A 26680-nucleotide genomic window follows, 5' to 3' on the forward strand; every position below is an offset into this window, starting at 1 on the left:
TGACAATCTCTGCATCGGACAGTTATTTTAATATCCGCTGTTGGATGTTGGATATCTCTCTCTGAGAGTGTTCACAGTGTGCAAACCAAATCCATTTTGGAATAATAGCCAGTGCAGAATAATAACAAATAATTTAGCTTTTTTTCATTGATTAAAAAGGCTTATTTTCTTTAGTATTTTCTTTCATAGTTCTAATGAACCTGTGTACTTTTTAAACCTTTCTTTTGCTCTTGAACATGTTTCAAGGTTGTAATAAATAGATAAACATGTAAGATTTTAGTACGACTTGGAAAAAGAAAAAATGTCAAATTTTGAATGATTATATTTTTTAATATCTGACAGCAGTAATGGCTCTTCACTTCCTATATGTACCAAATCTATACATTCTGTCACTGGTGTGACCTTAATGAAGCTGAATATTTAATGAGCTGTAATTACCAACCAAACATCATGTAGCTTGTTGTTAATTATGAAATGAGGGGATTTTGTTGATGAAATGCAGGGGTCATACACTCTCTCTTCCCCCCTTCATTCCTCTCGTCCTATCCATCTTCTGTATTTGCACCTTGGGGTGATTACCATGGCGAAGGTGTGAAGATTTGACACTCGGCAGATAGATTCATTTACTGCCACTGCCGGACCTGGAGGTGATAATGAGGTTGAGGATTAAAAGCAGACAATCAGTCGGCCCGTGACGAGGGCCGCGCCACCTCCTCCCCCATCGCCACTCCTGCTCCACCGCCTTGTTAAAATATACTACTCCCTTTTTTTTTCACCCCGTTTTTTGCTGATCTCCCATGTAATTACACACTAATCTCTGACTCTGAGGGAATGGGATAGTGAGAGAAATGAGGAAAGAGAGGTGGAGCAAATTAAGAACTTTGTTCTGTTATATAGTTTCATTCTTACATATACAGTGTTTTTTTATATATATATATATATATATATATATATATATATATATATATATATATATATATTTTATTGCCCTCTGATGTTCAGATGATTCTTATCAGATTCCTCTTTTTCATACCGTTTCTAATCAATTCTCAGTTTTGTCATACATAACTAGCAGAGTCACACCACCTCTAAGCTTTTTGGGACATTTACTCTACAGTGTAGTCTTGCATTGTTAGCCTTTCTCCACAGCACTGTGGAGTAAGGTCTGACTATACCACACATACATTCTAGTATAGAAAAAAAAAAAAACGCTCTCTGGGTTGTTTGCATTTCTTTAAACCAATCACAATTGTCTTGGGTGGCGCTAAGCTCCAGGCACCACGACGGTGCCTCTGCAAAATAGTCTCGAGAAGGAACTTGTTTTGGTGGAACTTTTGCACCCTGCAAAAGAAAACGCCATACACAATATTAAATGAAGTTAACTGTTGACACAATACAGTAACGTGAGCTATTTAAATTAGCTGGATACATGGTTAAGCGCCATTTGCTGTTACCAGTGTATCTCCGTGTATACTTCGTCCATAGCAATTCCACCAGTCAGTCATAAAACATATTCTTTTTAAATCTTTACAACCATTCCCCGAAAGAACCAAGCAGGCCTGCCTTATTGCACGATCCATTTTCAGTGTGTAGCTTGCTAGCTCAAAGTTTGTTGTTTCCCGAAAGGGAAGGGACAGCAACACACAGAGCGAAAGGTGAGGGACATCCGGCGCGTGGCTCACACATGGCTCAGGCAGTTATCATGGAAATGTACTTCTGTTGGGCCAGACTACTCTACCATGTAACTCATATCCAATACAGTGACATTAATTGTAGGCAGAGGGCAGAGTAACAGTAACAAAAGACATAACTTCTGTATTTGCATTTTGATTTATTGTGCAAAATTGCGAGACTTCAGTTTCAATTTCCAAAATTATCAAATCAACCCTTTCACTTTCTTTCTCATGTGTTGGTCTGTTTGTTAGTAGTAAGATGTCTTTGATCAGATAGCAAGTAGTAAATCTACTCTATCAATATAGGCAAAACCCGATTTTGGCAAAGCAAAATTTCAGCTATTTTGAATTTTCTTAGATTTTTTCACAATCATCTTCACCAAATTGTATACATAATATACAGTGGTGTGAAAAAGTGTTTGCCCCCTTCCTCATTTCCTGTTCCTTTGCATGTTTGTCACACTTAAGTGTTTCGGAACATCAAACCAATTTAAACAATAGTCAAGGACAACACAAGTAAACACAAAATGCAATTTGTAAATGAAGGTGTTTATCATTAAAGGAGAAAAAAAATCCAAACCATCATGGCCCTGTGTGAAAAAGTGATTGCCCCCTAAACCTAATAACTGGTTGGGCCACCCTTAGCAGCAACAACTGCAACCAAGCGTTTGCGATAACGTGCAATGAGGCTTTTACAGCGTCCTGGAGGAATTTTGGCCCACTCATCTTTGCAGAATTGTCCTAATTCAGTTACATTAGAGGGTTTTCGAGCATGAACGGCCTTTTTAAGGTCATACCACAACATCTCAATAGGATTCAGGTCAGGACTTTGGCTAGGCCACTCCAAAGTCTTCATTTTGTTTTTCTTCAGCCATTCGGTGGTGGACTTGCTGGTGTGTTTAGGATCATTGTCCTGCTGCAGAACCCAAGTTCGTTTCAGCTTGAGTACACGAACAGATGGTCGGACATTCTCCTTCAGGATCTCTTGGTAGACAGCAGAATTCATAGTTCCTTTTATCACGGCAAGTCTTCCAGGTCCTGAAGCAGCAAAACAGCCCCAGACCATCACACTGCCACCACCATATTTTACAGTTGGTATAATGTTCTTTTTATGAAATGCAGTGTTCCTTCTACGCCAGATATACTTGGACACACACCTTCCAAAGAGTTCCACTTTTGTCTCATCGGTCCACAGAATGTTGTCCCAAAAGTCTTGGGGATCATCAAGATGTGTTCTGGAGAAATTGAGACGAGCTTTGATGTTCTTTTTGCTCAGCAGTGGTTTTCTCCTTGGAACTCTGCCATGCAGGCCATTTTTGCCCAGTCTTTTCCTGATGGTGGAGGCATGAACGCTGACCTTAACTGAGGCAAGTGAGGCCTGCAGTTCTTTGGACGTTGTTGTGGGGTCTTTTGTGACCTCTTGGATGAGTCGTCGCTGCGCTCTTGGGGTAATTTTGGGCGGCCGGCCACTCCTGGGAAGGTTCACCACTGTTCCATGTCTTCGCCATTTGTGGATAATGGCTCTCACTGTGGTTCGCTGGATTCCCAAAGCTTTGGAAATGGCTTTATAACCCTTTCCAGACTGATAGATCTCAATTACTTTCTTTCTCAATTGTTCCTGAATTTCTTTGGGTCTCGGCATGATGTGTAGCTTTTAAGGATCTTCTGGTGGACCTTACTGTGTCAAGCAGCTCCTATTTAAGTGATGCCTTGATTGTGAACAGGTGTGGCAATAATCAGGCCTGGGTGTGGCTAGAGAAATTGAACTCAGGTGTGGACAACCACAGTTATAGTATGTTTTAACAAGGGGGGCAATCACTTTTTCACACAGGGCCATGATGGTTTGGATTTTTTTTCTCCTTTAATAATAAACACCTTCATTTACAAATTGCATTTTGTGTTTACTTGTGTTGTCCTTGACTTTTGTTTAAATTGGTTTGATGTTCCGAAACACTTAAGTGTGACACACATGCAAAGGAACAGGAAATGAGGAAGGGGGCAAACACTTTTTCACACCACTGTAGCATGCTAGCTTTTTCTATGATTTAAAAAAAAATCTAAGGGTAACCTACTTGACATGAACTGTCATAACTCTTAAATGCATTGTGCAACTCCAACCAAATTTAGATATTGAGTGCTCATATCAACCTCACGTAGGTCTGCGTAATTTGATGCCATTCTGCCAATAGGTAGCCCTAGCAACATGATAAATTAAACAATCCCATCGCCAGACAAGAACATGAATTTTGGAAAATTCTGGAAAATCCCTGCAATGTATTCTTCTTTTTTTACGTCCAATACCAAACTTTTTTTAAATTCTTACTTTCTACAATATCTGCACATGGCAGTCATGTTATGGTTAAAGTTTGGGAAAGATGGATACGGTGAAGGCTTACACCATGTAACCACAACGGCCCCCGACTAATTTCTGTCTGTGGACCATTGTTGCATGTCTCACACTCTCCCCATGATGTCTGACTCTCCACTGTCAACTTTCCGATAAGGGCGATAAATGTTTAAAAAAAAAAAAAGAAGGAAAAGAGGGGCCCCTGGGTAGCTCACCTGGTAGAGCAGGTGACCATATAGAGAGGCTTACTCCTTCAACCCCCTCTCTTTCCCCTTTCATGTCTTCAGCTGTCCTGTATAAATTAAGGCCTAAAATGCCCAAAAAATAATCTTTTTAAAAAAAGAAGAAGAAAAAAGTTTGGGAAAGATTATAGTAAAATACGTAAATCATTAGGTGTTGAAACAATACAATGTGGATGTAATTCATAGGGCCACTGGGGTGATATAATGCACATAACTCTCGTCATAAATCTGTATCACTTGTAGCACATTGTATTCTTATATTATTAACGCCTTTTATATTCCTGCAAATATAAAAAAAATAGGTGTTGAAATAAGGAGGAGCAGCAAGAATACATAATTTCACAATATTAATAGCCATTTCTTCAACGGTTATTAACCCACATTTATTTTCTGTTAATTGCTATTTGTAGCTGCATCAGAATCAGAATCAGAAGGGTTTATCGTCACAGTACGTTACATTTATGTGGAATTTGCCTTAGTGTTTGTACTTCTATGTACATGTAACAGGGACATTCAAATCCTGACTGCCTCCTGTGCCACTGTACAAATTAATTTGGGATGTTACTAATTTACAGCTGCTCTCCAGACAACGTGAGATCTGTGAGGGGAAAACGTCTGATTTGGGACATTTCAGCTGCAGCAGTTTCACCTGCAATGTTTGTTTATTCTGTGGCATCAATCATGGTGCCTTGATGTTCCCATGATATTTGCGCTGCATACCCAGATCTATTTCTGGTCCCGAGACATCTAACACCGTCACGGCGCTCCTCCAGAGCCGCTCTGCCCCCGTGCACCCACAGCCTCTCGCTGTGCTGTGTAACCATCCCGAGTTAACCTTTCCTGAAGGCACAGGGAAGCCCGGGCATGGAGCACTCTTTAGCATAATGAGTATGTTCATCAAAGCCCTGCGATGTGCTGGATGGGGCTGCCGGAATCACCAACACACGCACCCATCAACACACCTAATGCTAATGTGCGTGTAGGCATGTACGTGTGTGCGTGTTTCCTGCTGAGCTGGGAATGGGGCCACAGGTGTTGGCGCTCTAAATTACACATGCAGACACACTCATTTATACACACACACACACACACACACACACACACACACACGCATGCATGGTGGACCTCAGTAGCGGCTGCCCTCAGACCTCATTTGAGGATGAAATCGTTTATGTGACTAAAGTGTCATTTATAATTAATGACCACTTGTGTGTAATTTAGAGGGATCTCACCTGTGGCCCTGTCCCAAGCTCAGTGGGAACACACACACACACACACACACACACACAAACTCAAGTCAACTAACACACACAAGACTCTGCACATGCAGTAGTATGGCTGAGCAATATGAAACAAATCATCACTATAAATTTACAAGTTTACCTTGATAATGATAAATTGAAGGTCCGCTTTTTAAATATATAAAATTATTATTTTTAATGACATCTACTATATATATGTGTGCTTAAAATAATCTGTTAAAAGACTGATTTAAGTCTATCTGCAGTTAAATTACTTAACTTACTTAATGGTTTGTTTTTGAGCAATTACAGAGAGAGATATTACTATATTTTTGTGGTTACATGCATTCCCCCCCCACCCTGTCTGTGCATATACTAGTCCAAGTGCTCTTGTTTCTTTATCTAAGTGGACAGAGAACTCATTTGGATAAAGCCAATCAAATTATTGATACAAGACTTATTTGCAAGGGCAAATAGGTTTCAAAAGTGGGGGCTACACAATGTAGTGTTTTGTAAAGAAAAACTTCATGGTTTTCTTACCAGTACTTTTTCCAGTCCTGAGTAATGTCTGCAGATCTTCCTCCCAGGCTGCGTATGTCCCTAACAACCACCGCCAAGAACATAGGGCAGCCTGTCTAAGCCATTGTAACACAGTAAACTGCTTAAAAACATACCTGCAAATGTCCAGATTAGTCAGTTTAGATGCTAAATGTTGTGATCGTTATTCTTTAACAACAACACTGGTCCTTGGCTAAGTTTTACAAGGGATTTCTCTGATAAAATTATGATGGGCGCCCAGATAGCTCAGTTGGTAGAGCGGGCGCCCATATATAGAGGTTTACTCCTCAACGCAGCGGGCCCGGGCCCTTTGCTTCATGTCATTCCCCCTCTCTGTCCTGTCAAAAATAAAGGCCGAAAAAATGCCCATAAAAATAATCTTTAAAAAAGATTATGAAATGATTGAAGAATTAATATTCACACTCATCTTGCTACATGCTGCTTTTATATATAAATAAAAAAATGAAGAGCGAATCATGTCAATGATGGGTTTTTTAAGGGGCAAATTTTAAAAGTTAATGTGGAATAAAAATTCTCTCCATTGCACTAAAATCAGACTTCCTCCTGCAGATGTGTTGCTGGAGGTGTCATAACAGATAAACACGCTGCTATAACGCCCCAAGCCTTGTAAACAATATGAATAATTATTTCATTCTTTCGTTAATTAACAGCATTGCTTTGTTAAGGTAATTGCAACAGTTCCAAAAATTAATGGTTCTGCGCTGAAACAGTGTCACAAATGAGATTTTGTGTTTCATTCCAGCTTTTACATTATTATACTTGTTTTTAATTGTTCAACAGCCCTTTCACAACACACACGTTAAATTCAGGTACAGGAATACCTTTAACATTCCCTGCCAAGACGTCAACAGCTAGGGTGACCGGGAGTCGCATTTTGGCTCTTCGGAAACCTATGGGTTACATCAAAAAGACTACGTCCTGATTTATACAGTCTATGGTTAAACCACAGTATTCATTATAAAGTTAGCTTAAAGGTCCCATGGCATGAAAAGTTCACTTTACGATTTTTTTAACGTTAATATGCGTTCCCCCAGCCTGCCTATGGTCCCCCAGTGGCTAGAAATGGCGATAGGTGTAAACCGAGCCCTGGGTATCCTGCTCTGCCTTTGAGAAAATGAAAGTTCAGATGGGCCGATCTGGAATCTCCCCTTTATGACGTCATAAGGGGAAAGGTTACCTCCCCTTTCTCTGCTTTGCCCGCCCATGAGAGAGAGAGAGACATCATGGCTTGCAAACGAGTGAAGCATGGCAGTTGGTCAAGGCCACACCCCCACCCTCCACCTTGCCCCCCTCTCTCCCCTTCTCAATAGCATTTAAAGCAACAGACACAGAAATGGCACGTCCTAAGGACGTGCCATTTCATTTCAGGCTCATTGTGGGACTGGCTCTAGTGGCTGTAATTCTGCACCAAGGCTGAATTTTGGGAAAGAGACTTCAGATACAGTATTAGGGGACCACTAAGGTCTATATAAAAGAGACTTCAGATACAGTATTAGGGGACCACTAAGGTCTATATAAAAGAGACTTCAGATACAGTATTAGGGGACCACTAAGGTCTATATAAAAGAGACTTCAGATACAGTATTAGGGGACCACTAAGGTCTATATAAAAGAGACTTCAGATACAGTATTAGGGGACCACTAAGGTCTATATAAAAGAGACTTCAGATACAGTATTAGGGGACCACTAAGGCCTATATAAAAGAGACTTCAGATACAGTATTAGGGGACCACTAAGGTCTATATAAAAGAGACTTCAGATACAGTATTAGGGGACCACTAAGGTCTATATAAAAGAGACTTCAGATACAGTATTAGGGGACCACTAAGGCCTATATAAAAGAGACTTCAGATACAGTATTAGGGGACCACTAAGGCCTATATAAAAGAGACTTCAGATACAGTATTAGGGGACCACTAAGGCCTATATAAAAGAGACTTCAGATACAGTATTAGGGGACCACTAAGGTCTATATAAAAGAGACTTCAGATACAGTATTAGGGGACCACTAAGGTCTATATAAAAGAGACTTCAGATACAGTATTAGGGGACCACTAAGGTCTATATAAAAGACTTCAGATACAGTATTAGGGGACCACTAAGGTCTATATAAAAGCATCCAAAGAGCACCATGTCATGGGACCTTTAAATATAAAAACAGGAGCACTAAGCATTAAACTTTGTAACATGATCTTGTTTTCCATCTAACTTCTTTCACACTGTCACCAACTGAGGAAACACTGCAGCTGTTTGCAAAACTAAAATTTGTGTTAAAGAAAAATACTTGAGCTGTCAAGCTTATCAGTTCATTTCTGTCATTTTAGCAGTTCAGTTTTTGTATTTGTTCCTAAAGATGGATGTTTTTTTTTTTACCAGTATCTGTAGTTTTGGTATAAAAAAAAGCACCTTGGAATCATTGCAGTGCAACAGAAAGAAATACATTTTTCAAACTGCTCGCTGCATCTCTGAAGGCAAGACGATACAACTCAGGTCATTTCTCAAACTGCCAGTCGGAGTCGGAGCGCTCTAGGCGGTGTCATGTTAAACAAAACAGTGCATTGATGCAATGCACAAAGAGCTGGTTATGTCAATGCGATATTTATCACCTCTGATCAAGAAGAAATTAGTGTGAAAATAAGGTCGTAGATCATTGTGGGTTAGATTAAGTGTCAGAGGGGAAGGAAATCAATAGCTCTGTGCCAGGCGTTCAGTGTGGCCGGTAGAAAGTGCATCTAAAGGTGCTGTGGCCTCAGGACAGCGACGCTGCACTGAAGCTTATCGCCTCCGACATCCTTTAATATGGTGACCCAACCAGTGGACGGGTGATGAACACGGTGTATTGTTCAGATTCAGGCCATATGAGCTACATTTGTCTTTCTGTTGCTCACCTGACTTTTTCCCCTTGGTATTAGATGTTTTCGTGAAGCCATTTGTGTTTTTCTTTTTCTCGGCCACACATTTTGTATAGGTCCTCTTCTTTCAGTTTTGTTTTATGATTTGTTTGTGCAAATGTAACGACACCTCAGTAGCTCTGGAAACCTGAGCCACTGTTTTCTTTTGGTAAGCCAGCTGTGACTACTACACTGATCTCACATGCACACCGCTAAAGTTATTATTGCAGTACACTTTGCATCGATACACTGCAGCTACAATCACAGCCGAGGCCTTGCGGCTACTCTGAGAATTGAAAACCTGCTACAGTACATACTTGCTACTGAAAACACAAATCGTTCCCACAGGGAAATATAATGATGTCATTTCTGAGATGATCCTGGAAGGATGCAGGAGCTTAAAGTCAGGCAACAGTTTAAGGAAATGGGCACTTTATGTTTACATTTATTGCACTTACCGTAGTGAAAAGTCCTCCTAATTTACCTTAAAAGTATAATCTTACTCAAATGGACTCCCTATTAATCCTAGCACAGGCTGGATCCTGTTGAAGTCGCTCGTCACAGTCGATCTGTCAGAGAAGTCCAGTGTTTAGCATCGGTCGGCAGATAACAAACGACAATCCGATCAAGCCAATGGGATGCTCCAAATTACCTAATGAACAGGGACATGAGGTGATTTGTTGCCATGGTGCGCTTGTTAGGTTAAGTGGTGGGAATCGACAGGATGGTCAGATGTTGTCTCTTACTGTATCTGTTCTTACAGTGTGTCTTTAGTTTTCTGCATGTGGCTCCAGTTGTCCTGAGTGCAGGAGCTGCTGTACTGTAAACAAAAAAATAAACCTAGAGGTCTCTGTTTAGGATGTTGCTGTTTAGAAGATGTAGCCATGTTGCAAAATGTGAGGCAAATCAGTGGGTTAGTAGAGCTCTTTTGAATGTGAAGTAGGTAATTCTTTCAAGTATAAAGTCATAACAAATGTCCATCTTATGAATGATGTAGCAGATCAGAGACCGCACATTTTCCCCTGAAGAAATAATCTAAATTGATTCAGCAGAACCAGATGTATCCTTTTTTATTACACACATTCCTCTGGTGCCTACATTACCCACAATGCAACTTGACCACCTACAGTTTGGTTGGATATTTGGGTATGTTATGCTAGTAGTAGCTGCTTGTCGAATGCATATGTGTGAGGAGTGTGTCTGTGTTTATCTCTACCTGAAACCTGGAGTTTGTTCTTTGTCACATTTCTGTAGTTTCTCCTTCCCTCTTGTCTGTACATTCATGAAGTGGAGTCTTGTAGCTGTAGTTGGTATAAGTGAACATTAGTCTTCCTTGAAACGGTTTCAACTCGTACAGATGCGTCTTCACCTCAGTTTGTGGCACCTAGAGACAACTGATGTCTTTTCACATCCGCTCGTGACTTTTCCCCCTCTAAAACTTGCTTTGTGTTCAGTTTAACCCTTGTGTTGTCTTCCCGTCAAACTTGAAAAAAACACTTTTTTTTTACACCTTTTTTTCACATTTTGTTTTTGCTTTTTCCAACGTTTTCAATTGTAAAATGTTTTCTTCTACACATTTTCAGCGCTTATTTCTACGTCCCATATTTTATGATATAAAACAAAAATTGAAAACGGATCAATATGACCCGAAGTCAACACAAGGGTTAAACACTGTTTCAGATATCAGAGGGTCTGTAATGTGACAAAAACATACCAAAATCCACTTCAACACAAAAACGAAGAGTCCAAAACATTCCATGTATTGTATCTGGCTTCATTCTCTCCATCACTCACTGACCAGTAGTTTTGAATATGCTTTTAGAAGTAGCCACCTTCATTTGTTTGTTTGCAAAATTGCCAAGTCCTGTGTTCTTGGGTTTGACTACTGGGTTTACAGACTGATGATGAGGATGATGATTATGATGATGATGATGATGATGATGATGATGATGATGATGGGGGAGATGTAGGGATGTGTTGTTGTGGAAAGCCTCTCAGCGTGGCCCTGTCGCACTCCTGCTTCTTCCCACCTCCCTCTGCTCCCATCCCTCTTCTATTGACCATGTTGCACATTATAAATCAACTGTGAGTTGGGCTACCTTGCAAGTACCCTAATGAAAGCTCATTTATAAAGTGGCTAAATGGTCCTGACAAAAGTCCTAATGAGGAAATCAATAATTCAGTGATTGTTACTCTTCTTATACTAATACGTTCCTCTTGTAGCGGTGTGATTCCAGCTAAGAGAAGGCCATTTTTTACTGTGTTCAGTTCTGCGTGTCAGCACTGTTGCAGTTTTTTATTTTTTCTGTCCTTGAAGCTTTGTGATAAATGGCGTGTTGTTGTCTGTTGTTTCTTGGAAAGATTAAAAGGCGAAAAGATTTTTGCGATCTGTGGGATGCTGTGACGCCGCTTCAGTGCTGTGATGCTGCTTCCCCTGACGCATATTGTGATTTCTGTGACGTGGACAACCGCTGGCTAATCTTTCTTCCCCCTTCTACTCTGTTACTCTAAGTCTGTATCGTATTAGACTTGTACGTTTTATTTTCAAATCTTTCCTAGCATTAGGGTTATAGGATCTGTTTCTGCCTTGTTGGCTTAGCTCAAAGCCAATCATAGCCTAGCCCACAGCTAATGCAACCTTACTTACTGTGTTACGATGGTTTCTGTTAACTGTTCTGTTTTCACAGCTCATCTCTGCTAACGTTACCTTAGATGTCACAGGCCCTCGAGATAGCCACAGGCTTGACAGCAGGCTTGTTAGTGATAGCACTAGCATAGCCTCGTCAGCAGATAATGCCAACAAGTCCTCAAAACCATACAACAAACAGGTTGTCTAATACGACCCACAGGAGCGTTTTGTAACTCAGTGCCCATAGCAGTGGCAGGAAATACGACAGACATGCATTTTCCATCCTCCAACGCTCGTGGTTTTAAAAACGTTAGAGTTTGGTTAGGTTCAGGCACAAAAACTACTAGGTTATGTTTAGTCACCAAAACTACTTAGTTAATTTTGCAAAAGATTGTGGTTTGGGTTTAAATAAGACGTTACTTCACTTCTGGTTATGTATGTGACGCTGAATGTGGCATAGCCCCGATTGTGCCATAAAGTAAAAAACAAAAGAAAGTATTTTCAAACAGGACACAAACCCCGGTCTCCTGGGTGACAGTCCAGTGTTTGTTTGACCCAACCACCACCCCAACCTACCTCCTTCCGCAGAAATTTGGGGCTCTTATACTTTGTCACCTTACTTTCTGCTTTGCTCCTGTCAGTATTACTACGGCCACCAGAGGGCGCCACCATTACAAACGTAAATCTAAAAGTCCTAATTGCTGCATGGACAAACAACTTATGTGGGCGTTTTTCGGGGGAGGATAGACTCGATAATGCAGTTTGTCCCTTATAAACAGTGTGGAAAGGTGCGCAAGATCAATTCATCCATCCATCCATCTTCTTCCGCTTATCCGGTGTCGGGTCGCGGGGGGAGCAACTCCAGCAGGGGACCCCAAACTTCCCTTTCCCGAGCCACATTAACCAGCTCTGACATTAACCAGCTCTGGGGGATCCCAAGGCGTTCCCAGGCCAGGTTTGAGATATAATCCCTCCACCTAGTCCTGGGTCTTCCCCGAGAAGATCCATTCAATTCAATTTTATTTATAGTATCAAATCATAACAAGAATTATCTCGAGACACTTTACAGATAAATTAGGTCTAGACCACGCTCTATAATTTGCAAAGCTAGCCGCATGTGTTGCCCGTCTCCCGACTGTAAACCGTACTGACCCTCAGGAATAGACGCCTCTATTTTGTCCAGGAATATTGGCAGGTGTTTACATCAAGTTTGACATTAGGGACTTAGCACTCGGCAGGTCGCAGGTGACTATTAGAGAGCCTGCTAGGCTCTTAGTGCGTATTTGGAGTCCACTAGCTACTTCACACCTTCACAGACTGCAAGTAAAATGATTCCACCTTGTGGTTCTCTGTGGACCACCTGGCCCGTATTCCCAATCTTTAGAAGAATTTGGAGAATTTACCTCACACATTGTTTCTCATTCTGATGAGATTTTAATTATTGATGACCTTTGATCCTCTAAGTAAAACCTTCCTGGCACTATTTGATACTTCGCTGCAGTGGCAACACCTTGACTTGTTTTCTGCTCTGACTGTCTCTCCTGTCACATCCTTGGTGTCAGATCACTATCCTATTAAATTTGAAGCAACATTAGCCTGTCCTGTAATGTTGATGCTGATGTATTCATAACTGTCAGTTTTAACAGGGTGCTATGCAGTTTTGGTAATTTCTTTCCCTTTTTCGCTCGCAGGTTTCTCTTCAGAGTTCCACCTACAGCTTCGGAATAGATATTTGGCAACACTGTGTAAAAACTTGCTCGGTCAGTCTGCCGTTTCCTCTTTCTCTGTTCCTCCGACAATGCTTTCCTAGCTTTCTTCAGCCATGACAATAGTAGGAAAAGCTCCATTGCTACCTTGTTCTTATAGCTACAGTAGCTGGTTCCTGGATGGGGGCGTGTATGTGTGCAGTGCCAAAAGCAACTTGTTACATCACGTGACCTGATATCATACGATACTTCCTGACAGCAGCTCACCGGCCAAAAGTTGCATGGGTGGTTTTTCCGTTCACAGGCACTAGGGGGAAGCGAGATGACCACCATTCAACCCGAAAAAAAAGTCATATAACCATTCCAATGACTCTGAAGCTGTTCAGTTAAGGTAAATTAAGCTAAAAAAAACCCCGGCATAGTCCCTTTTAACTGCACTTGGTGAGGGATTGCCTGTGGTCCAGGCTACCTTTCTAGTGTCCTGGATTCAGTTGCACCTATTTCTACATATAGATCATAAAGGGGATCTACACAGTGGTTTACTGAAGGAACACGCTCTTAATCAGACCTGCAGGAAATTGCAACACAATCTGCATTAATATAATCGATGAGTAAAGTATTGAGGTTCTGTGATTATAACAATAGAATAAATAAAAGAAAATGACAACTTTTCACGTCTGTGAAAATTATTATTTAATTATTTCATTTATGCCCCCCTTTTAAGTAGGGGTGGGAATCACCAGAGGCCCTACGATATGATATCATCCCGATACTTATGTCACGATACGATATTATTGCAATATCATCCCAATTTCAAATGATGTCACCAAAAGGAAACTTATAAAATATACATTTCTCTGTTTGTTCATCTCACTTCAATTTTATTGCTGCAAAATGGGATTGTCAGACAAACTGACCAAGACATACGTACGGTAGTAAAAGATCTATACTTGCGTCTGTGTATCGATACATTATTGCCATGGAAAATATCGCAATACTAAGCTGTATTGATTTTTCCCCCCACCCCTACTTTTAAGGCTCTTACAATTGCTAAATTGTCTTTATGTTATTTATGCCAGTTATGAACTTGTACAGTCTCTAGGGGCAACCGTTGGGACTTTATGTATGTGATAACAAAGTGCACAGATGAGTAGTTTTTTTATTGGACATTTATGGTCACCTCTTTCTTTTGGCAGAGGAAGTCTTCATTTCTTACTCTTGATAAATCAAACCATTCTCTTTAAAACGGACAGAGCGGGCGCTGCTACCCTAGTTTAAATGGCATTGTTATCAACTGGCCATATAAAAACAAGTGCAAAATCCAATCCATAATTACCCCTCATGGCCTTAATTTCTGCAGGAGACCAATTTTAACTCTTGTTCCCTTTCATTTGTACATGATTTCTTTTCTATTTTTAAGGTTTGGTTTGCGCTGTAAGATGTCTGCTTGCATGATTATCATGAAGACTACACAGACTGCTATCTATAATAAAGGCGGTGGTTGTTTTTGGAGCAAAAGAGGAATGATTGAAAGTGAGCGCTCAGCTTCAATCGGCAATGTTAAAAACAACGGACAAAGCCAGACATCTTTCATCTTTCAACAGCCACATTAAAAAAATTACATAGTCAGCCTATTATCACCTTAAGAATATATCAAGGGTTAAAGGACTTATGTCTCAGCAGGATTTGGAAAAACTCGACTACTGTAACGGTGTCTTTACAGGTCTCCCTAAAAAATCAATCGGACAGCCGATTCAGAACTAATGTTCTACGTAAAGCACTTTGAATTGCCATGTTGCTGAAATGTACTATACAAACAAAGCTGCCATGCCTTGCCTACAACAAATAATGAATACTCAAATACAAAAATAAATTATTTGTGTAGTCATGAGAGAATATAATGTACCATATGTACATAGCAGACAGATGGTAACTCACCCCTGCCAGGTCATTGATCATCAACCTTAGCTATGGGAGTGTGTGCTGTAGGAAGCCCGGGGAGCAGCACCACAGTCCTATGTTAATTGCAGGGGCAGTTAGATTACCCTCTTATACCCCTCAGAGTAAACAGAGGTATATTTCCTGTGTAGTTTAAAAAAATCCTTTTTTCAAGCGTGAATCAAACACACCTTTACAGAGTGGTCTCTTTTTCCTAAGCTCAGCACATAAGAGACAGAAGAGAAGAAGAGAGGCTATGACTTTACAAGCTTCAGATTTTGATGTGGGGAAAACACTCCTATGTTTCCTCTTTTCTTGGTCCCTTTGTAGTTCCCTTTGTCTTGTTTCTTTCAGAACAAAGAATAAGCTGTGGTACTTTGAGTTCGGCACTTCGGAGACCTTTTCGGCCACATGTAAGAAGCTCCACGACTTTCTGGAGGTTGAGGTAAATCAAACCATATACTGTATGTTTGGCTTTTTGAGCCCTATAGAAAAGAAACTAAGGCAAAGATTTTTGAAAGTCACTACTTTTGTTAAATTATTATTTCATAAACTCTTCTATGTGAACCCCAAGCAGTCATACATTATCTGTTTAATTAGAAATATTTGATAAAACCATATGGACACAGGTGCAGATAAGTAATCGTGTAAGAATAATGGTGCTTGTTATAAAATATTCCGGTCCTTCCTTGTTGAAGAAGTGGCACCCATTTAAACCAGTTTTAAATTAACCTAGACAAAGTGTTGATGTGGGATGGCTATCTCTGCACCTCCCCACCCGCTTCTCAGTGAACATCAGTTCAACACACAGGTAATTAGCCCTACATGACCCTGCTGTGTGTGATATTGAGTGATAATGAAGATGGTGTCTATGTAATTCATCTTCCCCCTTCTCAGAGCTATCCACACAGTGCAGAGGTGCTTCATTAATTAGTGCTCAATAAGTACCTACAGTACGGGAGGAGGCATAAAGATCCATACTGGTATAAAAATCCCCTATGTAGAGTGTTACTGGCCTTTTTCAGCTTAATCAGATCAAATTGACAAGAGGAATGGCGGTTCTAGACACAGACCCTGGCTCAGCTCAAAAAGAAAGGCTCATGTTAAGATAGAAAGAAGGGACTCAGACAGAGGGAGACAGATTCAGGCTTAGGCTTAGACAAAGAGAAAGAGAGACATTTTTAGACAGGGTCAGGCTCAGACGGAGAGACGAGTCCATGTTCAGACAGACAGACACATATAAGCTTTGGCTTGGACCGAGGGACAGATTTAGGTTTAGGCTCAGAGAGTTCCAGGCAGAGATGCAGAAACATACAGTATCAAGACTCTAACCTCTGAATAGTTCAGTGTTTTAGTGGATAATGCCTTCCTTTTTCCTTTTTTTTTTTTTTAGGTTTTCGTTAGCCTGTCACTGCTCAAACTCCAGTAAAACGCTAGCCTATCATGAATGTTTGATCAGCCAAATTTAGTCTTTTCCCTCCGTTTTTTTCTTCCTTTTAAAAGTGCGATGGTGTCACTCTGGACCTCAGCAGCATCTCCTTGGAAGGCATTGCCATTCTCAACATTCCCAGCATGCACGGCGGCTCCAACCTTTGGGGCGAGAGCAAGAAGAGGAGGGGTAACCGCAAGGGGGGCAAAAAGAGCCAAGACAAGAGGACACCAGTGCTCGACCCCAAGGAGCTCACGTTTGCAGTTCAAGGTAGCTTTGACAGCATACAAATTCATTCATCACATTAAAGTGCCAATATTATGAAAAAAACACTTTTTCTGGGATTTGGGGTGTTATTTTGTGTCTCTGGTGCTTCCACACACATACAAACTTTGAAAAAAAATCCATCCATGCTGTTTTGAGTGAGATACGGTTTCTGAATGTGTCCTGCCTTCAGTCTTCCAGTGAGCTGTTCAAAATCGGCTCAGACTGTGACATCACAGTCCGAAATGAGCTGGCTAACCACAACCGTTAGCTCGTAGCGTTAGCGTTAGCATGCTAACGCTAATGCTAACACTAGCATGCTACGTCGTTCTCAATAGCAAAGCACTGCTACAACACACACAAGTTCACCATAATCTACAAAAGAACTACTTACATGTGCGCCCTCATTTAGAAGTCTCCCAGCTAATCCTGCCTTGTAACTGACCAAAGTTGGAGAAACAGGCTTTCTTTTTCTGTCTCTAGAGTTAGCTAGCTGACATGATCTACATCTGAGCTACTGAGCATGTGCGAGTGCAATCAAAGATAGTACAAAAGAAGAAAAGAGGTCTCACTCTGTAGCTAAAACAGAAACCAGGTGAAAAGAGGATCTACAGCAGTGAGAGAGAGCTGTGCAGTACAACAAAAATATGGTGTTTTTTGAAAATTAAACCATGTAAACCTATTGTGGTACAACCTTAAAATACAGTTATGAACCTGAAAATGAGCATAATATGGGCGCTTTAAAGTATTATTATTACATATAAATAATATTTTAATTTCCATTCATTTTCATCCATCCACCCAGTTTAATATGCAACTACAATATACGTAGTAGGGGTCCCTACTCAATCTCTCTTTCAGCTTAGAGCACATAACCAACCCTAAAATGCAATTAGAGATATATCATCATGGAAAATACCACTACAAGATGTGCTTTTGTTTCACAACAGTGTGTTTAACCCACGCTAAAATGGGTCTTGGGATATCGCCAACCCACATCTCACATTTCCATTGTGAATGTTGTGATGCTAGCATTTAGCTCAAAGCTTAAAGTACAGCCTCACAGAGCTACTAGCATGGCTGTAGACTCTTCATCTTGTGTTGTGTTTTTAAAAAGTGAGAAAACATGACACAGTGAGGTCATTGGTGAGTCATCAACAGCACTTTCAAAATCCCTGCATATACTGTACTATGGATCGTGATTGATTTGTTACTAGACAATAATACTGCACGTTAAATAGGTTTAACAGTGTGGGAGGCTCTTTCCCCCGAAGGCCACATCAGACACAGACAGCCTGTGTCCTTGCTTCTATCAGATAGATCAAAGACTAAACTTTCGACCAAACTTTTTTTTCCGAGCGCATGAATATTTCACAGGTGACAAGGTGAATCATAGCTAGCAGGTTTTGTTTGCAAAGAAGAGGTACAATCATGTCACTGTTTGGAACTGTCACTTGTGTATTAATGGCCTGTGTAGGCTCCAGTGGGCAGGCTCAGTTAATAGGAGCGGACTGGGGGGGGAGGGGGTTAACCCCTGAATCCATTTACGTCAAAAGGAAGCCTGCAAATGGGGATGTATGAATGAACGAAGCAGAATGAGTCAGCTGCTTTGTGGTAACTGCTGAAATGGTGTGAAAGGACTTATTAACAAAAAGAAAGAAAATACCCCAGAATGCTGTGGTAGAAGTAATGACAATGGCAATTTTATTTATGAAGCACCTTTCATTACACCTATTCCAATCCAATCCAATTTTGAATTATTAGTATAGTATCGTATTAATTTTGATCAGGATATTGTGCTCACTCCAACCAAGCCCAGACTGAAATATTGCAACAACTATGGGATGAGATTGCAGTTAAATTTAGTACACCACAATCATGGTGCCCAGAGGATTAATCAAACCTACTTAAAAAAAAGTATTGCAATCATAGTCCAATAAGTTTAGTGTTGATCAGGATTGTGTGCCAACATCCCCTCAAAGTTTTCATTTAGATGGATTGACATGAAATTCTGTAAAATGAAAACGTGTATTTTTCTCCTCACAAATGAACTATTGCCATGAATTCTGGCTTTTTTTGTGTGTGTGTGTGTGTGCGTGTGTGTGTTTTATTCCCCATCATATCTAACTCCTGTCCGCTCAGGTGTGTTTTTAGGATTCATTTTGAGATGGTGTGTCTATACCCGGGGATGAGCTGGATGTTACAATCAGCATCTGGCTTAAAACATGCGGAGTGAGTGAGGATCTCCAGACATGGCTGCTAGAGATCCCTTATGAGACTTCACTGATCAGAACATGACTGGTGGAAGAAGAAAAAAACAGATCTCTGTGAAGCTGTCCATGAAGCTGTATTCAGGTTTTTTGTCCTGACGTGATTTCATTTTTTGTTTCCTATTGGATATCAGTAGTTTTAACACCTTGAAAGTAAAGCTTGTTAACAAATTAGAGCCCAATTTACAGTAGCAGCATTTACTGTACTTGTGATAAAAGGGAAAGTTGAAAGAACAAGAGAAAGTACTGTTAATCACAGCAGGGGTGGTGAGGGAGCTTAGTCTTAAAATAATCAACCCAATCTAAACAGATGTTCTCCTAACATGTGCTGCTGAATACTGGGATGCTTATAACTTTCCTAATGTGACGATGTGACGGTTAGGGTAGGTGGAATGCAGTGCTGTAGTCGAGTAACCAACCAACTGCAACCAATTACTTGAGTTGAGTCCGAGTCGAGTCACGAATCCGGAGAATAGCGTCTCAAGTCCAGGACTCGAGCACTCCATCACTGCCTATTACACGTGAAAGTAGTCAGAAACTTCATCCAACTTCCGAGGCTTATTTCATAAATCCTCGAGTCCGAGTCCAAGTCATCAGCGTGCGAGTCCAAGTCGAGTCGGGAGAATAGCGACTCCAGTCGGACTTTAGTCTGAGTCCAGGCCTCGAGTACTCCATCAATGGATGAAAGTGCAGTGTGGCACACACTGTGAGGGAGATAGCTGATCAATTCAAAGCCCAACTTTGTTACAATGAACACTCCATTAATTCCTGATAAAAAATCAATCAGTGTGTTAAAAAAAAAAAAAAATGCCACCGTCTGAACCTGGAAAAGCACTTAGTGTGAGTGGGAAGTGTGTATTTGCGTGCCACTACTTCTCTGTGTGTTTGTGTCCATTGGTATCTGTTTGTTTGTTTGTGTGTGTGTGTGTGTGTGTGTTTTTTGTGTGTGTGTGTGTGTGTGTGTGTGTGTGTGTGTGCCCTTGTGGAAGGTGCCCTCGAGGTGAGCAGCCTAACTTGTCAGATCAAGAGAACGACGTATTTAGAGGTAAACACAGGAGTGCATTAGCCCAGAGGGGGCACCGCAGAGCACGATGCACCTATCAAACTGTTGGCAGGGATGTGTGTGTGTGTGTGTGTGTGTGTGTGTGTGTGTGTGTGTGTGTGTGTGTGTGTGTGTGTGTGTGTGTGTGTGGAAGGTGGCTGCGGGATAAAAAAAAAATAACCTGACCTTTCGGGAGCTGTTAAATCGTCCCACTGGTGACGCCAGGAGACAAGCCCCTCAGGTGGAAGGGAATGGCTGCAGAGTGAATTATTTAGAATGAGACTGAGGTTTTTGCAGGGGAGGGGGCATGTGTGGGTGGAGGGGTTGATACATGGGACTGATGCCCCGTGACAAGCCCTGTGACAAGCCCCATGAAGCTGAAGCTTTTATTGGAGGATCAGCCTCTACACACCCTCCTCCTCCTCCTCCTCCTCCCTCCATTCCTCTTTAGTTTAACTTTCAGCCGATCGGCTGCTGGTCCTGCTCTGCTCCCTCACCGTCTTTCTCTTTTATTCCATCCGCTCTCTCCCTGTTGCTCCACATGTGTCAGTGCAGCCACCAGCCTCGGCACGTACCGTATAGTTGTTTGACAGTGACAAGGACAGCATTTCTTATTCCCACACTCTGACGGGAAGACATGGCAAGCTGAGATTAAAGCCTCAGCGCCGCTTTTTTAAATTCTCCCATATGGACTGTCTCACTCAGTCTGTCACCCTCAGTGCCTGTTTGTTTATCGCAGTCAAATATTGCCTTTAACACTCGAGTGGGGCACATGATGTTGATTGTAGCCTACGTAAGGGGTGTTTCAGTTTTTATTTGGCCTCGGGCTGCTTATCATGTGTGTGTTAATATTTCAACATCCTTCTTGTGTAAACAGATGACTCCATTTCTCTCCCAGTTTATCTCTGGGAAGTAAACATGATGGCTTTTTTTTTCAAAATGTGGCAGAGTCCACTTGTGATTATTGTTCCAGATATTTCATTTGCACCTGATATAAGCAATAATGGTTGGTGATTCAAAATGAAAATGGAACTTCACCAGTAAATCATAGTAGATTAAATCTGACTGTCACTTAATTTTGAAATCATGTGTTTGCAGTTTATTGAGATGTATTGTCTCAGGTTTTGCTTAAAACAAGACAGTATGTGGCATCTTAAAGGAGTAGTTGGACATTTTGGGAAATACGAACTGAGGTGTAAAAACAACAATTTGTTGTTTTGCGGGGGGGGTTATGTGGACTAAATCTCAGCAAGAAAATGTCAAACCACACCTTTTAATTAGCTTCACATGCCAATTGTGACTGTTAATGGTGTTTTTGCATCAGTAATGGCTTCAAATAGACGCAAATCTAATTGTATTCTCAGTTCGGATTGGTTTAAAAATTCCCCAGGTCATCTAGGAGTTAATGGTTTTACCCAAAAACATGCAGGTCAAATATATTTTGTTGTGTTTTTAGTAAATACCTGCTTGTACAGAGTCCCCCTGACCTTGTTATATTTAGCAGAAAGGCTCTATGGTCTTTCCAACAGTACTCCTGGCACCCTTGGGAATACAGGATCTTTGTAGCCCCAGGCAACAAGGAATCCCTATCACTATGGTGACGCTGTCCATCATACGTGTCAGCGCGGGTCTGTGTGAGCCGTTTGCATTAACGTGAGAAGTCACAATGGGGGGTGGGGGTGGGGAAGCAAAAGCCTGATGTCAGCAGGTCAACCTGCTGGGTATGTACACACACTCTTCCACTCCGACCCTGGAAAGCACTTGCACTCACCGTCCGGCCCCGAGATAGGGGCAGACGCATGTCCATCACCATGGTGACAGCTGGACACCACAGCTCGGCAGCGACAACAACACCTCGGGACAACTGCAACATTACCCACGACACTCCTTCAGGAAACCGGGTAAACATGACAGCGATGGAGCAGCATCGGTCGCACGCACCAAGCGCCTAAAAATGGGTCTTAGTTTCAATTAGTGTCTGTATGCTCCCAGCAGCGAGGCAGCAGCTTCTTAATTTGTGGAGGGACGAGTCGATGGAGAGTCGGAGGCAGAACGGGCCGCCGAAACAGATGGGCCCTGCGTGACACTGGGCTTCCAGCAGGGGCAAAATCAATGCTCATAACTGCAAAACAACAGAGAAATTAATAATCATAATATCACAAGATTTGCATTGCATTGCCGGTGCAATCTAATTAATAGCTGTTTTGTTTGTAGCTTGTTGTTCTTGTGGCCTTTTTTTTTTTTTTTAACTGAATGTATAAATGGTTCTGAAGTGAGAAACATCACGTCATGTCTTTGCCTCTCATTTTCTTCTTTCCTTCCTCACTTTCTTAGCAAATGTCATTAATCCCTCATTCTTCTTCTCCCTTTGTGTGGAAGTCTATTGGTTTTAAGATGACATCAGCAACATTTACTGTAGGGGCATTTATTAGATATTGAATCATTTATTTAAACATTTTAGCATATTTAGCAGCATAAAAACACTACTTCATAGCTACTGAAATGGTTAGACTTTTACAGTTTGTGCATTCAGTAACAAACGTACGACGCAAAGAAGAATTTTCGCATTTTCTAGTTTTTAAATCTTAATCAGCAGCCATGCCAGCAGCTGCAGCTCTGGTTGATTGGACTTTAAAGTATTTTTAAAGATGTGTTCTTTGTGTTTTAGACCTGTCCGACCAGCTGCTGGAGGTAGTGGGGCTGGAAGGAGCCATGGAGATGGGTCAGATCTACACCGGCCTGAAGAGCGCTGGGAGACGCCTGGCACAGTGCTCCTCCGTTACCATCAGGTCAGTGTTCAACTGGACCACTACTCACTTTTATTTGTCATGATTTTGTCCCTTTTTAGGGAAGAGGATTAGGGCCACATGTGAAAGAATGTATAATACTGAGTTTAAAGTCTTAATTCTTACATTAATGTCAGAATTCTGAGAAAAAAAAGTCTGGATTCTGACTTTAAAGTCAAAACTCAAATCATTTTTTTTCACTCGTGGCCCTAATCCACTTCCATACCTTTTGCTGTTTTGATGTCTTTTTTTGTTAGCATCTCTGCTAGATTTTGTTGGTGCAAAATTTTACAATTAAAACGTTCCCAAAGTTTAATTGTGACATGTTTTCTTCACTGACAGAACCAGTAAATCCCTCCCCATGCAGATTGATGGGGAACCTTGGATGCAGACTCCCTGCACTGTAAGTCATTACAAGTCTGTAGCACCTTTGACGACACCCATCTTCCATGTTTTGTGTCATCACAAGTGTGATCTGTCTGTTACACCTGTAACCACCATGTAAGAGTGATGGTGATGGTGGTGGTGTACTGAGTATACTTCACTACATCGCTGCAAAAAGGTGACAACAGGCAGACAGCAGTTGTTCATAAAAAAAAAAAACTAGAGATCTCTTTTTTTATAGCCGACATATTTCACCTTCTCGAGCAGATCAACTGATCATGGCGAAATCCACCGGAATATTTTGAAATTGCAGATATTTTCGTATTCTTTCCAAGCCTTTAGAGGGGAAGTTTGGTAACCTCAGGTGATTTTCATCAGATCTCCACCTAACTTGAAACTGATTAGAGGACAAATCAGCCAGAATAACTGAAAACACCTGTGTGGACTCTATCAAGAACCTTTACAGACATGAGTGTATAATACAGAAGGAATTTACTGTACAGACTTTAAGAAGTAGTGTCTTTGTATTACAAATTCAGCCTTGAAAATTATTTTTGAGATGTTCCATACAATTGTCCACTAGGGGTGGGGGAAAAAATCGATACAGCATAGTATCGCGATATTTTTTGTGGCAATACTGTATCGATACACAGACGCCAAGTATCGATCTTTTATGATATATGTTTTGGTCAGTTTGTCTGCTTGACAATCACATTTTGCACCAATAAAACTGAAGTGTGATGAACAAACCGAGAAATGTATATTTTTAGATACAACAGATGTTGACAAAATTGTCCTTTCGGGACATCATTTGAAATTGGGAAAAATCTGAAGTTGGAAAAAAGGTAATATATTGCAATATATCGCAGACTATTGCAATATCTTTAAAATCGCAATAATATCGTATCGTGATATAAGTATCGGGATAATATCGTATCGTGAGGCCTCTGGTGATTCCCACCCCTATTGTCCACATTTATTTTGTGATGGATATTAAAACTTGATCTCACCTTGCATTACTTACTTTACTTATTTCTATGGGACACTGCACTATATTTGACATCACTATGACATTAATGCCGGATTTGACCCCAGTCGCTAATTTTTATCTGCAGTTCTGCGGCAGGTTGATGTTAATAATAAGCAACAAACAAAGAAAAAAGACACACATTCAGTTGCGCAATACTGCATAAATGATTTCATTATACCGCAATAATAATAAATAAATGCACCATCCAATAAGGTCTCAAAGCACTGGTTTCAAAATCAAAAGACAAATTGGTATCTAATGCAGTATCTGTTTTTTCCGTTTCTCCTTCAGATCATTGCTTGGTGTTTTTTGTGCAGTAATTTATATCAAATGCAAGTCTACTTCTTCTAATTTGCTTCTCAAACATGTGCTTCGACGAGTATTTGCCCTCTGTCAAAGTCGCTCATTTTTCATAATGAAACTCCTCAGTTTTTGTTGATTATGTTTGTGTTTGGCTTTAATTACAACGCCACTGCAGATGAAGTGCTGCCGAGATTTACATATGGATTGCCCAGGCAAAGCTCAAAAAACCCATTGCGTGACCAAACGGGTAGCCTGCAAGTGTTCTTGTGTCTGCTGGCACAACTCCACAAAGCAAAGTTAGGATCTGACAATCAATAATTGTGCTGCAATTATTTCCACGGCGAGTTACTCATACTGTATGTCAGAGCTGAATTTGAATCAGTCAACCTGTCAAATGCTTATAAAAACACCACAGTTCAAATGGGATGTTAACCCACTAATTATTAACAACAACAACTATGCAAATTCATCTCAGTTCCCCTGCATGCATAACATATTTAACACCATCCAACCATTTGCATTTTGAAGCGACATATGACATGTATCACTGTCTCTAAGATAACTAGGTCTGCAAACTGAAATTTTACTAAATTTCCAGACGTAATTCTGGTGAAATGCCACTGTGTTAAGTCTTAAATATAAGACCCTTTTTTGCTTTTGTAGTTTGGATGGTTTTTGATGGCCAGGGAGTACAGTACATTACATAGATAATTTGTTCTAATTGTTTTTATTTTCTAAGAGCCACATTGCTCTGTAAATGGGGCACTTGATGCATATAAATGCTTGATGTTGCATCTTTAAAACAGAGCTCAGTTACCCTCCAAATATATTACAGGTATTCCTTTAGATCCTTCTCATGTGACCGATGTTGTGCCTAAAAAAGGTTATCATTTTGTAAAGTACATCAGAAACATTAAGCTCAATCACGTTTAATGATAGCCTACAGAAGCTGGTAATTGCTACTGAGTCAAGTACAACAAATGGCAGCTTTCCTTTTGAAGTGAACATGGTCCCTTTAATGCAGATGGTAGCATTTCCTCTCCCCATTACTGCGTTTAGACTTTTAGTGCAACAGTATAATGATATGTGTTTGATATGACAACCCTTGATGGTTGATATTTGTTGTTCCATTGATCTACAATTTCAACCTTTAACAGAAATGGCACCATTGTTGGGAAACTGATTATTGTCAGATATAATACCCATGCAGACTATACTTTACCATAATCCAGCATAACGTATGTTGCCATTCTTTATAAGAGACATAAACCCTAGGGATTCTCAAAGCTTGTCACATTAAGGACCCTCAAAAGTGCACTTATAAGCCAACAGGCCCCATTTGACAAGAATCCATATGGACGCATAGTTGTGGCTGCATTATTGAATTTCATTATGTGGGAAATTGACAATCATCTTTATTTAATAGGGATGCATTCTAGTGATTTAAATTACAGGTGAAATGATTAAAAATGATGTTCCTCATAATGCTTAGAACTCCTTAAAGAAACCACTGATTGCTGCATGCTACATTCGTTAATTCTGTAGCAGTGTACCGACAAAGGCCCTTGCCTGGGAATAGCGTGAAATCACAGACAGGACTTTTGTGTCAAGTGCATGCATGCCTGTCGAGTTTGAGAACATTCATGCTGTCAAGGGTCTTTTGACTTTGAGTGCCACCCTTAGGAGAAAGTTTACATTTCTAGTCCCACTAATGGTACAGCTCGGAACGGTCCAACTGCCAAGTCTCTTGATACTTCTACCGAAGGCCTTTAGACTTTTTGTCTTGTTTAAATAATATATACTGTAGATATGAAGGTACCCTACAAACATGGATTAAAACTCAACAGGCATGCATGCACTTGACACAATAGTCATGTTGATCTTTGGAATAGTGTGAAATCACAGACAGGACTATTGTGTCAAGT

General features: G+C 40.7%; 1 protein-coding gene across 12 annotated transcripts in view; it reads left to right on the plus strand.

The window, feature by feature from the left end:
- Positions 1–26680, plus strand: part of dgkb (diacylglycerol kinase, beta) — a 114211-nt gene that overhangs the window by 85986 nt on the left and 1545 nt on the right. For all 12 annotated transcript variants that reach the window (XM_028580246.1, XM_028580251.1, XM_028580240.1 and 9 more), the window contains 4 exons: positions 15602–15692; positions 16751–16946; positions 22921–23041; positions 23381–23441. In XM_028580246.1, the coding sequence (XP_028436047.1) occupies positions 15602–15692; positions 16751–16946; positions 22921–23041; positions 23381–23441 (469 nt within the window). The remainder of the gene's footprint in view (positions 1–15601; positions 15693–16750; positions 16947–22920; positions 23042–23380; positions 23442–26680) is intronic.

This window comes from Perca flavescens, chromosome 6, assembly GCF_004354835.1.
Source record: "Perca flavescens isolate YP-PL-M2 chromosome 6, PFLA_1.0, whole genome shotgun sequence".
NCBI lineage: Eukaryota > Metazoa > Chordata > Actinopteri > Perciformes > Percidae > Perca > Perca flavescens.